The sequence below is a fragment of the Centroberyx gerrardi genome, chromosome 5 (assembly GCF_048128805.1).
Source record: "Centroberyx gerrardi isolate f3 chromosome 5, fCenGer3.hap1.cur.20231027, whole genome shotgun sequence".
NCBI lineage: Eukaryota > Metazoa > Chordata > Actinopteri > Beryciformes > Berycidae > Centroberyx > Centroberyx gerrardi.
In genome coordinates, this window is record NC_136001.1 from 26,104,491 (window position 1) to 26,118,650 (window position 14,160).

General features: G+C 43.1%; 1 protein-coding gene across 1 annotated transcript in view; it reads left to right on the forward strand.

The window, feature by feature from the left end:
* The window catches only part of suclg2 (succinate-CoA ligase GDP-forming subunit beta), a 94,894-nt gene that overhangs the window by 76,541 nt on the left and 4,193 nt on the right, over window positions 1–14,160 (forward strand). Inside the window, exon 10 of the mRNA XM_071904436.2 lies at window positions 8,101–8,221. Within this exon, the coding sequence (XP_071760537.1) occupies window positions 8,101–8,221 (121 nt within the window). The remainder of the gene's footprint in view (window positions 1–8,100; window positions 8,222–14,160) is intronic.

Genomic DNA, 14,160 nt, shown 5'->3' on the forward strand with positions numbered 1-14,160 from the left:
TTGGAATGAGGTGGAACAGGATGTTTGCAGCATGAATTTTCTGCTCGAACTGAATGACAATATCAAGTCAGCACAGTCCAAGATCCCTGTGCAGCCTCTCAGCACCTTGTTGAATCCATGCCTCAAATAATTCAGGCTTTTCTGAAGGTGAAAGGGGGGTCCTACCTGGCACTGACTAGGTGTACCTCAAGTGGCGATTGAGTGTATATAAAACTATAATCAAGAGTGTTGTGTTTGAGTGGGTGCTTAGTCTATTAAAAATGCATTGTTTTTCTCAGCTCTCAGTTAAAAATGCTCTTAGGCATTTTGAGAGCGTCCTGATGAAACAGGATATTGGGCAGGACATAACGGATGATGGTTTTATTGGTTGTTGTTTTTTTATTTTTTTTATTTACGCCTACTGGTACACAATGAGGTAACCATTAAAGATACACTGTTTTCCAGGAAGTAAAAGTAACTGGATTTTGATATGAAAATACAAGAAAAAATAATTTTCTAACAAGGTGAAAAAGTTGATTTCCATTCCATTGTGACTTTAACTGTACAGAGCCCCGTCGTGCAATGATTGATTAAAAAATAGTGTGAAGACTCTGCCTTATTTCTATGACAGAAGGAAGGGACAGACAGACGGTCGATTAGACAGTGAAAAAGACGGATGGACGGTGGAGAAGAAACAGCGCCGTGAGGCAGCTGTCGCAGCCCATGACCCCGCTGCTCGCTCACTAGAGATGGCAGACCTTGAGGCAGTAATGGTCATCTCCAGAATCTATTCACTATTCACATGGGCTCTGCCGGCTCTCACCTTTCCTTCTTTCCCTCCTCTATTCGTCTCCCACCCCAACCTTCACGCAAACTTCCTTTGGCCGGAAGCAAAGCCATTTCTTCCTTGATTGGTTTCTATTCTTTGGCCTGCAGAGAAAAGTAGAATGAGCAGTGAAGTGTGGGGGGGTTGGAGGGTGGGGGCTCATAGAAACCTTTTGGCCAGTCACATGACTCAGGCATGAGAAGACCTGAGGATCTGGATGAATGTGAGCGAGACAAGTGGATGCAGAGTGGGGCTCAGGACATGGGGGGGTGTTGGAAAGTGGTGTTGTCACCCACCCACCCACATGTGGGTGGGTGATGAGGTTTGAAAATAGTCACACAGGTGATGAGTGTAAAGTATTTTCTGGAAGGTGGATATGACTAACTTTCCCTATGTCTTATGATGATGTATGCAGAATTACATATTGAAAAACCTGGATTAGATAATTCAGTCATTTTCATTGTAGCTTGAGGAAAGTGGAAGTTTATGTGAAATCTATTCAGAAGTTTGGAATTGCCAATGGTGTATTCAAACGCAAAGTAACGTAAGGCTGTGTAGATGGTAGACTGCGTTTCCAGCAATTTCATCTTTCTCTCCCTGGATGGAAGCTCGTCTCCGCCGTGCATCGATCAGGCAGGCAGCTGCCTGTCGCGCAAGCTTTTTTAACGTGAAGTGAAACTTCAGATGGCGCTGTCTGTCAAGAGGTGTCTGCGTCGGTGACACAGCCCATCTTTGACATAATGCTCGGTCTGTCTCACCGCAGTCCCGAGAAGGAGCTGTCATGCTTCAGCAGGCCGGATAATTATTTCCCTCTTATCCCTCCTCGCCAGGGCCAATCCTAGCCTTCAATAGAAGCCGGGGACCGCACCGCTTCCCCTCACCTCTCTCCTCTTTTTTTCCCCCGTCTCTCTTCCTCCATCCGTTTCAGTTCGCCTCACTCTCTGACTTCAAGACCCTCTCTTTTCCCTCAGTCTGTCTCTCTGTGTCTTTCTCTTTTTCTCTGTCTCCTCTCCAAGAATAGATTTGCACGGGCAAAATATCTTCTTTGTTTGACAGAATTGATGCTCAAAGTTATAAAGTTCCACGGAAGATTGCCATATGAACATCTCTATTAAATGGATTGCAATACCTATTTGATGCTGTGAGCACACATGAAAAAGAAATTTTCATCACACAAGGAATCTAGCTCTTCCTTGTTGCCACACAACCCTATCATTCTGGTGTGACCTCAGGCACGTTTGGGCACTGTGTTCAATTTCAAGGAAAGAATGCTTTTAATGCAAGGAATGCTTTTGAGCAGCTCTCTACTATGTCTAAACTCTGGAAGCTCTGTTGTGACAAAAATGCATCTACCTTCATCTCAGACACTCCACACAACAAAGCAGGATATTGCTTATTTCACAAGGCTGTAGACTGTACAGAAGGTTTTCATTTTTTGACAACTACATTAAAAACATTTATCAACAATGTGCTTTGCTGCACTGATACTACCAGAATTTGGGTTTTATGTGGGGGAAAATGTTGTCGACAGTAATGAATAGGTTTCACATGGCCCAGGTTTATCTAGTGCTTATGTCCCTTTTGGCTGTTCCATCACCTAAAGTGAAAGCTATCTAGCGGAGGTGGTTTCTCTCTGGTTGGGATGCAAAATGGCAGATAGGAGCTGTGACATCAAGTGAAAACAAAGGATATGTTAAGAAATCTTAAACAACACATTGGCCGTGCAGTTTAGCAGCCCTGTTATCCCAAGATGTGTGATTAGAGCCAGTAGGCCTGTCTTGATTTGGAAGCTGTTTGTGTTAACCTCTGGCCCCGGGGCCGAGCGCTTGGCCCCCAGCAGTTCGGAGAGCAATAAACAAGGGCCGCCAGAGCAGGCGGTGACAGTACAGGCTGTCTCCAGCAGATAAGACAGAACAATAGCCCCTAATAGGCCACAGAGAGACGCATGCCCATCTCCAGCCCTGATTTTTCCTAGTCCTATCTGCTTGCTGCTAACAAAGGAAACAAGATGCTTTCCCTTTTCTTTCTTTCCTGCAGACAGATTAGCGGTGCTTAACAGGGGTATGGGCGCAAAAATGTGTGTTTGAGTGATAATTCAGCAACGCGCGCACAACTCGCCACAGGGAGCCTGGCAGAATGAGAGGGAATACAATGCTTTTAGATTCCCCCTTGGGTTGAAACTTGGAGGAGAAAAGTACATTGTATTTTTTTTAGCTATTTATTAATCTGTGTTGAGACTTTTCAACCTGAATGTGTTGCCGCCTTGTGTTGTGTTGTCTTTATATTTCAGTCCATATACAGTAGATGGCCATTGGTGTATAATCGTATAGTTACATAATTAGACCTGCCTGTGTCCGTAAAAACAACGCCCACACATTTTGTCGAACATGGATCCAAAACGCATTTCAGAAAAACACACCGACATTCCTCTGGGAATGTGCCATTGGGCCGTGTTGGCATGTCAAATTGTCTGGGTTACATTTCTTTCTTGTCCTAAATGCAGTTAGTGGGGTGTATAATGGCAGGCAGAAAAGCCTATTTCTCCTGTGAAGGCCCCTCTTTGAGTTTGACGCAAAAGAGCCTTGGCAGGGTAGCTGAATGCCGGCTGCTATGATCCTATTTTGTGAAATTTGAATCATTTCACCGAGACCCAGGTAGAAGGCACCAGCTCATGCCTTAACACTCCCTGAAAGAACGCACAAAGATCTTCTAAAATGGGAGACCTGGCACATTATACCTGATGCCTTTATGCTGCGCTCTGATGAAAGACATCCACCCCGCTGCCAACAGTTAGCTTACCTGAAATGAATGCCTTCAAGGAAAGAGGCTCTACTTGGCTCTGTGACAGGAGCTGAAATTGTAGGGAGAGGGCGATGTTGGAGTTACTCAGCGAGATTAGAGTGCCGAATATTATTTCATGTCTAGCGTAGGATTTCTGACGCTTGGACCCCGAATGGAGCAGAGCAGGGTTAAGATAGACTTTTGTTTGGAGAGGGCGTCAAACCAAGGAGATTGACCCTAACTTTGGCTCCCAGTCTTTGGGCCCATTCATCAGAGTGGCATTTACGGGCTCCAGGCCAGCATAGGAGATTGTCTTTGGAACCCCACACAGCTCACTAGCTCCCTAAAAAGCAAGAATGTATTTTATGGCTAATGTGCACTCTACCACAAAATGGCCGATATGCTTGACCAATATGTACTGCACTTTGGGGCTGGTGGAGCTGATCCAGGATAGAATATGAATAGATAGATGGATAGAAGCACACATTTCTGTCCTTTCCAATATTTTACCTCCCGTGTCTTTGCATTTTCGAAATCAACGGCTATGTTCCTTCTGGTCATATTTAACAGTAATATTTCAATCTAAATGACAGTTGTACAATTAGTTCACAGTGGAGCTGTCTTGTGTGTTGAACGGGCATAGCTCTGTATTGTTTGGGATTGGCAGATGTGATTGAACCCTTTTGTGCCTAATATCCAGCTCCTTACTTTTGTATCAGTTGTTAGTTTGAATGGGGAAAACAATTTCCCTTAGGCAATACTTTCGCATGTAAACCTAAACTGGAGAAATTATCAAGAAAACTACAAAACTTCCAGCAAAGTGCAACCCAGCCATTGCCACATCCATATTTCTATAAACTGCATTTACTTGTGTGCCAGCCAACATAAATCATGTCTTATGTATCATTAATATACATGGGTGTCAATAGGAGACGCATGAATGGAAGAAATATGGTGCTTCTCAATAGAGACAGGGTTGAAAAATGGGCTGCAGATAGGGGGAGAATAGAGCTTTCTCTATTGGGGCTGTAGACTGCATCTAAATCTCTACTGCCCCCCAGTGGGGACTGGCAAGTGTGGCCAGGGGTGTGTGTGTGTGTGTGTGTGTGTGTGTGTGTGTGTGTGTGTGTGTGTGTGTGTGTGTGTGTGAGAGTGTGAGAGAGAGGTTCACCCTGAGCAAAATCCAACAGTGCAATATGTTAAGCTTTAACCAAAGAAGCCTTATGTTGTATGTGGCAGTATCCTTGTTAATGTGAAGATGTTTTTCACACCTTGTCTTAACTGTGTTTTTTTTTTTTTATGCCTCCATGCCGGCGACAGCCGTGGCCAGAGGCATCATGTTTTCAGGTTGTCCGTCCGTCCGTCCGTCTGTCCATCCGTCCGTCCCATTCTCGTGAACGCGATATCTCAGGAACGCCTTGAGGGAATTTCTTCAAATTTGGCACAAACGTCCACTTGGACTCAAGAATGAACTGATTCGATTTTGGTGGTCAAAGGTCAAGGTCACTGTGACCTCACGTCCGTCCCATTCTCATGAACGCGATATCTCTGGAACGCCTGGATGGAATTTCATTACATCTGGCACAAAAGTCCACCTGGACTCAAGGATGAACTGATTAGAATTTGGTGGTCAAAGGTCAGTGTCACTGTGACCTCACAAAAGACATAACTCAAGAATTCATACGCTAATTATGACAAAATTTCACGCAAATGTCTAATAGGATAAAATGATGAAGTGATGACATTTTATATCCAAAAGTTCAAAGGTCAACTTCACTGTGACATCATAATGTTTTGCTTACCACTGTAGCTGAGAAAACGATCTTGGGTCATTCTGGTGGTGGTCACGGTGGAAGTGATGTCATTTACTTTTGCAGACACCAAAATCCTTTAAGTTGACCTAATAATCACATTAATTATATATGTTCTATAAATAAAGATTGTCCTTGCAATGATAAAACAAATTTTATTTGCGGAGGCATACAACCACGAGGCGGTTATTTCTAGTTTATTCTTACCATATGCACTTTATTCAACACAAGGCACAAATATGTAAATTAAGTCAGAGAAATCCAGAAACCATATTATAACTATTATATAAGACAAAAAGAAAAAACAACAATAAAATCAATAAATAAATAATCCATATTCATCAATGAGTAAGATAAATGTCACACTGTATTTGGTGTTGGTTTGTTGATTTGTATTCTCATCAATAATACTGTATGATCCACCCATTGTTAACCAGTTTGACACAGCTGTCCCCCATTACATTGATCTGACATCCTGAAATGATCCTGGTTCAGTGTCTAGTTGGGGACATGCAGATCACTCTGACCTCTCAATCACACTTGATGCATCGAATGCATTGCTCTCCGATGGAAGTTTATTCCTTCCAAGTCAGGGAATCTGTTAGCAACACATCATTCCATTGTAGATGCATTGCACTTCGATGCAGGTGTTTATTCCAAGTCTGCGTTGATAATGCATAAACTAAACAAATGTTGTTTTAACACATTTTTGTTAGCACTGTTATGCTTTCATGAAGAAAACTTGTCATCAGTCAAAGTGATAATTAAATTTCAGGTTGTAACACTCCAATTAATATTTATTTATTTAATATTTACATCTAATCAGTTTCATCTTAGTACATTTGTGCCACAGGATCCTTGCGTAAAACTGCAAATAGTGCACATAGCAGCAATATAAATGCATAACAGATGAATGTGATAATGGCATAATACAGACATGTAAGCTAATGTATTTACACACAGTGAATTTGTTGAATGTTGACAGTCTCTCGGTATGCGTCTCTCTCCCTCATTGTGATTTTCTCAGTTTGTAAGGACTTAATTGGCCACAGACAGAAGCAATGGTGGCGGCAGCAGTCTTGGCCTTGTGCCCCTGCCTTAGGCCACAACTACACAGGCCATGGGGAAACACACACTCACACATGTGCCCTAAGGCGCCGAAGAACACACACACACACACACACACACACACAGTGAGCTGCGGATCACACCTAACAGGCTGTCGGAGGAACTGTTTGATACAGGGCTGGGATTTAAGAACCAATGAGCCAGTATCATTTCACACCTCTTTCTCTCTGTTTGCCATCCTCACTTTACTGAATTCTCTGTGTCTGCCTCTCTTAGACACACAGAGTCCCACACATACCATTCTTTCTTTTGTAAAATGTAGACTACATCGCACATACAGTCATTTGAAGTGTGTGTGTAGCTTTCTTCCCTGCCCATTTATCTGTAGTAGCATAGGTGAGTGTGTCTGTAAATATGTGTATGTGTGCGCCTGGAAGCTGCGATCACCCATATTCATACCTTTTTTGTACCCCAGCCAACGTGTGGGCGCCATACACATCAGTGTGTGACGAGCAAGTGGGGTACCATCAGCGCTAATAGTGTGGCATCAGTCCTAGATGACAGCGATGAACAGCATGGATACCCGGGGACTCGGCTTCTCCTTTGAGAATGACGGCCGTTCTGCATTAACAGGGCTGAAACATGACAAATGACACAGTTATGCACTTACACAAATATTCTTTGTACAAGGACAGAATGCATTCCCCAAATTCCCCACACAATCCAAAAGTAATCTGGGATGCCGGTTTTTCGTTTGAGTGTCCAACTCCTTTTCTAACGTGAGATTACTGTTCACTGTCACTTTTTCCCTGCTTTTTGTGTTCCTGGTCACATCCTTGGGTAATACACTTCATCAGCGCGGAACGGTTCTCTCATGTTGACCTAACAGCTTGCTCAATTACTTTGTATGGCGTCTGACTCTTTAAGCTACTGCTTACGCCTGTGTTTGTTTTGGAGCTCTCTCCCACTCTCGTGTCATCCTCTGCTGTTTATAAGGAGATGCTCATTTGGATAGGATGTAGAGGACATTGCCATGGCTGCCGCTCTGATAGCTATCCAAGTCCTTGATCTTCTCTCCCTGTAAACATCATTACCACACACCGAACATATACAAACACATTCTCAACAGACACACACGCGCGCGCACACACACCCACAAGCTGCTCATCCAAATCGGTGCTAACAGATTAGCAGAGATTATAAACAAACATGGAGGATTAATCCTGTGTGCTCTCACTCTACTTTCCACTGAGCTAGCCAGGGTAATTACCAAGTGCTAGATTGTTAGCGTAATCACCTTGGCCCACTACCACACACACACTAGCTGCCCTGCTTCCCTACTTAGCGATATCAGTTTCATGCTCATTTTGTCAGAAAGTTGAAGATTTTTTTGACTTACAAAGGGGCTGCAAAACTACAGTTGTAGTCTAATGTAAAAGTGTAGAGTTTGCTAGAGCAAAATAGGTTGGTGAAAGCAAAGGATACCTTGACTTATTCAAATGACAGCAACTGAATTTGAATTTGAAAGAGGAAAAAATATCTAACTTTCTCCTTACTTTCCCAGTTTACTGTATGTACATATGTGTGTGTGTGTGTCTCTTGATTTAACCCCCTTCCCATCCTCTTCCATCTCAGGTGGAGGCCATCCTGGTCAACATCTTCGGGGGCATTGTCAACTGCGCCATCATCGCCAACGGCATCACCAAGGCCTGCCGCGAGCTGGAGCTCAAGGTGCCGCTGGTGGTCAGGCTCGAAGGTGAGGCATTAGCACCACATGCACACGCACAGACTTGATCCTGTCACAGTTCTGACCTGTGTTCCCCTCTTAGCTAGCTGGTCCCCCCTCCCACCCACCTTCAAGCACCACACACATCGTCCCCTTCATAATCGTGGACCGATGATCTTCCATCTGGCCTTTATTGAAGACCCTTGACCTTAATGAGGACCTCATCATTGCAAAGTGCAGTATCGTGATACTGGCCATAAAGCCATGCAGCTGTTCGTCTTGAGAGCCAACGTGTCTTGTTAGTCCCGCCCTCCTCTCCTTCAGCTGGTCAAGTTCACACCCCAGCACTTGTCACTCATCTTGAAGAGCTGTCTACCTTGAAACGGCATCTAGCCTCAGCCCACAGCAAATGGTAAGTGGGGGGGAATTAGGCATGAACACTCAGGGTCACAGACACAGACTGATATCCTATTTATTTACTGTTATTTTAATGTGGAAAAAAGTTGTATATTGCAACTTTAATTGTTAATCAACACAAATGTACTATCATTTAAAGCACCACATTCCTGTCTTGTTTGAACCTTTGGAACCACTATATTATTATTGCTATAGTCTCTGGTGCCTATCCATCTTCATTGTGGCCCAGTGTCCCGGTAACAGTTGTGCATTCCTCACATGTGTCACGTTCTGCCGCACCCGTCGTTAGCACCAGCCAGCATAACAATAGAGACAGCACTGATTGGCTCACCTTTCACCTGTCTATGCTAATGAATCTTGCTTGTGTGTGGGTGTGGGTGTGAGTGTGTTTGGTGGCGGTGACTCCCGGAGGTGCAGGGCCAGCTGGTGGTTCGCTTAATTGTCAGGAACCTGCTGAGTGGCGTGTCCTGAGCAGAGAGCAGGGGAGTGTGTGTATTAGCCCTCAGCACTTCATACTGTATGTCCCCACATGCTGCCACGCGGTTTGTAGGTCAGGGTGTGGAAGCTGCCTCTAGAACCAGACTGTGTGCTGAGGTACTGTAGGACTACAGTACTCTTCAGAGCAGACTTGAATGTGGAGAGTTCTGTTTTATCGTAACAAGACTTCAAAGATTCTCCTCGATCAAATGGGACCGGTCCACACATCCACATCTAACTTTGATGTCTGTAATACTTTTTCACCACCAATAAGGAAAATGTAGAAGAAAAAAAATATGTTCTCACAACCTCCCTATTAACTTTGCACTACAAACAAAACTGGGGCTATAACGAGGACAGGTGTGGAGCTTAAACCCAGATTTCCCCAAACCACCACTGCTACACAAAGTGAAAGAGGAAACATCGGTGCACTCCCAAATACAGTAGGTGTACAGTATGCATCTGTGTGATTTGTATCCACCGCCTGTCCTCATGTTGCTGATTGACCACATAACCAAAGATACATTTAAATTTACTCATCTGCCATGTAGCCGAAGCGTGAGCATGCAGCTCAGAGAGTAGAATAAACATTTATCACCATCATTGCGGCAACGTAGCTTGGTAATCAAAATAAACCACTAATTGGCCACCGCACATATCCCTAAACCGCCTATCCAATTCACTCTGACTCACAAATAGGCTGAGTCCAGAAGGTCACGGCTGATGGTTGGTCCAACTAGTTTCTCCTGGCTCAGGCCTAATCCAAGGTTTAGCTGTGGGTCATTACATCCTGGGCCTCAGACTGGTGGAGAAGATTGGTTCAGAATCAATCAGCTCAGCTAGCTGGGCTGACCGCAGGGCGCTGAGAACGGCCCGGCGCTCTTCAACGGGATCAGAACGGATTAACTGGCACACTTTTAATTGGGAAGGCTTTTTTAAAAGGACTGGGTTGATTACATTGGGGCAGAGTCGTGTATTCCCATATGCGAAGAGGTAGGGGCATGTGGGCTTGGTGCTGATAGGGTTGAGTTGGTTGATAAGGTTGCATGGAGTGTTTGTTGTGTGCCGCTACAGATTCTAACTGAAACACACACCGATTCATGAGCTACAGTGTTGGCACTTCATCCATTGCAAATTCATGCAAGATTGCTCAAACACTGCAGCATAGACGGGCAAATATGGACGCGCTTGTACACACAAGCAAATGTGCAAACTCGTGCATGCACACACTCTCACACGCACAAACCTATACTGCAAGGTATTCATATAAAGAGATAACTGAGGAACTACTGCCACCTTTGGCCACAGTGTGAAGAGCCATATAACTCTGAAGCTGCTGTCTGCCACTATGGAGAAAATTCCCCTTAAATAGCCCTCAGGGTCCAGGGAAAAAGGTGACTGCATTCACTTAACTCCATTCCACGGCCTATTGATTTACCAAGCCATTCCACGACTGTCTGTCAAGCAGTGGAGGCTATTTTCTTCTTAAAAGGAGATTTGGCCGTTTTTTTGCCATGTAATTAAAAAGAGACACAAGGTCCTACAAAAGGGTCTAGATGGCTCCCTCAGTCCTGACAGTGTCATTATGGCTTAAATAGAGCCATCTACTGCAGCCTTACACACACACACAAAGTGCACACACACACACACACACACACACACACACACACACACACACGCACACACACATAACATGTATATCTATACACACAGGCAGTCACACATAGGCCTCCAAATACATGCATTCACACACACACACACACACACACAAGTGAATGGCAATACGTAACAAAGCAATTTTCCACTTTAGTGTGGCCGATGAGTCCTGGGTTACCTAGCTTCTTAAGCCTCAATGTTGTAAAGGACATAACTTGTCTTAAGCCTGTATACATTTAATATGTCTTTGGCCGTAAATATTTTCTAATCTGACAAATGTGCTATCAATCTAGCAACAATCAACCAATATAACATTAATCTATCCAAGTATAAACTATATTTTAATCTATATATCAAAGCACTCCCTCCGAAATGCACTGGATACGATTTTGACACGCATCATGTGACACACCTCATGTGACACGCATCATTTGGCGCTTTTATAGTGCATAAGATATTTGAAGAGTCCACACCAAGGCACTGGCATTTGCAGTTTGCCACCGCGATGGATGATATATTTTGTTGGAACATAAATTCTATAACCTGGTATATAATGACTCTATTTTCCTTTTTTTTTATACATTTCTAATTTGCAGTCATATATACTGTATTTTGTTAATCTATGCATCGGCTGCTCGTAAAGTCCATTAGTTTGTGAAGTTTATCAAGCTAGTCTGATGTCAATCACTGGTGTCAAAAAGTAATGGAAAGAGAATCCCAATGGTGTGATGGCCTGATATACCTGTCGAGAAGACTAGGCGAACGTCATAGGTACATTTCTCCATCGGTTTTAGATTAGCTTGAAAAGTTGACAAACTAGGTAACTTGACGAGATGCCAATGGGTGCCAATAGAGCTCAACAGTGACCGCCCACTTTTGAACGGCTCCGGTTCCAGGAAGTGAATTTCCCATTCATTCCTCCATTGACGTTTCAGCCACCCAAGTACGAGATGAATCGTGACCATAAAACATTTGATTCGGAGCAAAAAAAATTGGAAAACAGAAAAAAAGGCAAAGTTGGTTTTTTTTTTGGTTTTTTTTTCAGTTTTCCAATTATTATTTTTTTTGCTCCGAATCAAATGTTTTATGGTCACGATTCATCTCGTAGTTGGTTGGCTTGGTTTCAGGCTTAAAACTCTTTATATAAGGATTTTCTGAAACGTCAATGGAGGAATGAATGGGAAATTCACTTCCTGGAACCGGAGCCGTTCAAAAGTGGTCCGTCCCCTGTTGAGCTCTATTAACAAAATCCAAAAACGCCTGTAATATGTGGCTGCAAATTACAAATTCCTCAATAATATGCATCACAGCACGGACATGCATATCTAGATAATTATAATGTTGAGAATATTGCCTTCTGTACTGCGGCTTCAGAAACCTCATGGAAGAACAGCTGTGGTGGTTTTCCTTTTTATGGTGAAAAAAAATCAAACCAAATTCAGTGCAGATGCATCAAGGCAGTGTGAGACTCCACTGGACATGATGAGTGCCTGTTTGACCATTGAAAACAACGGGTGCGTTTGAAAACGTCTGACGCTTCCAGTGCATTTCACGCTTTAGGTCACTTGAATGATAACTGACTAACAAGCACCTTCCACCAAACCCTCTGACTTTTTTCGTTTGTTTGATGGATTGTTTTAGGGGGCACAAGCCACAAAGAGGAACATTACTCTTCAGGCTTGTAGCATTTACGCAGGCCTTGCCGTTGGGCTCTGTGTGTTTAACCAAATGACTGCTCACCCACAGACACAGACCTAGACACTTTATCACCTCACATCATTTCTTTCCTTTTCTTTCTCTATTTCACACACAAACACACACATTTCCACACTCCCGCTGGTGAGGGAACAATTAGAATTGTAGAGTTGCTCTGCAGGTCCCAGGCCATAGCAGACGGAGTCCTCCCCTCATCAGAGCCAAGCTCGGCAGAGCACAGCCTGATTTATCAACATTACCATAATCAGATGGATAGGCAGAACTCACACTGTTAGACAGGCATCAGTTTCAGATTTAATTTTAGTCTTTTGACTTCAATATTTAATTGTTTTAGTCAGATTAATCAGTCATTTAATCCATTTTTAGTTTTTGTTTAGTCAATTGTCTTAATACAACATAATTGAAACACCTAGTGATATATATAAATACCAAGTACCTAAAAAGGAGTAGGGCTTTGCCTTCAGAACAGCTTCAATCCTACTTTTCAATGCTGTCATCCTGCATTCTGAACTGAGTGTAGTGGGATATCGAACCTTTCTTCAGGAAGGAAAGCCCCCAGTTCTTTGAGGGATGAATGATGTGGAAATCTACTTCTCACTCACCATGGAAGGAGTTTGACTTCATTCTGGTCTTCATGAAAGCACTCTTGAGTGTATTTAGCAGTGTGTATGGGAGCATCATGAGGGAACAGTGTTTGTTTCATAGATGCACCTGGACCTGGTCCTGGCCTCATGTTCCTTAGCTGTTAAACGGCCATGCAGAGCAATTATCAGACCTAATGACTCCCATGAGGTGACTGCCCATACAATTACAGATCCTCCACCATGTTTAACAGCTGGCAGCAGACATTGTGGGTTGAAGGCATCCTTTGGCTTTCTCAAAATGTAAACCTGTCCAGATGTAGGAAAAATGGTGAAAAACAACTCATCAGATCATCTTTCTTTTTTCCACCAGGTTATGCATCTTTATGTGTCAATATTGAATATAAGCAGAAGCTCAAAGCGTGAGGTGTTGATTCAATTCTGTCATAATGTTTGAGGCCATCATTTTGTGGTGGTCAGCAACTATCGTTTTAAGTGTTTATCATGTTGCAACCATTGTTTCCCTTTTGCCAGTTTGTTCATGTTAGCCATATGTTGTCATGGTTACCCTCTCCACATGAAATATTTTTTTAGTTTCTAATTATCTGCGATAACCACTTTTAAAGCTGACACATACTGATAATTGGTGTTCAGGTTATTATGACTTGCCTATGTAGTTGCCTTTGTGATTTAGTTATTTCAGATTTAGTCTTTCATGTGATATTCCTGTTTCTGTTAATTTGTTGACCCCCTTTACTTTTCATAATACCTTTCATCAACAAAGTTAACATTGCAGCTGGAGTAGCTACTTTTCACTTCTAATGCCCAGCATGCTTACTCCAAAGGCAAAAATGGCACGTCATTTAAAAGGCCATTAGTAATCTATGACCTTTATGGACTTCTATTGGTGCCCAGCAGATACTGCAACATCAACAGAACTGCTCCTACACAAGTCTCTGGCACGGCCCCCACCCTCCTGTCCCCTTGAAATATGGTGGTCTGTAATTGACACAAACAATAAAGTCACGTTTTCACAATAGAGACAAGTAAGCTTGCTGATTAGAGCAGAGATCCAACAGAATGTCTAGTGAAGAGTTAATATATCACGTTGCAAAATACTGT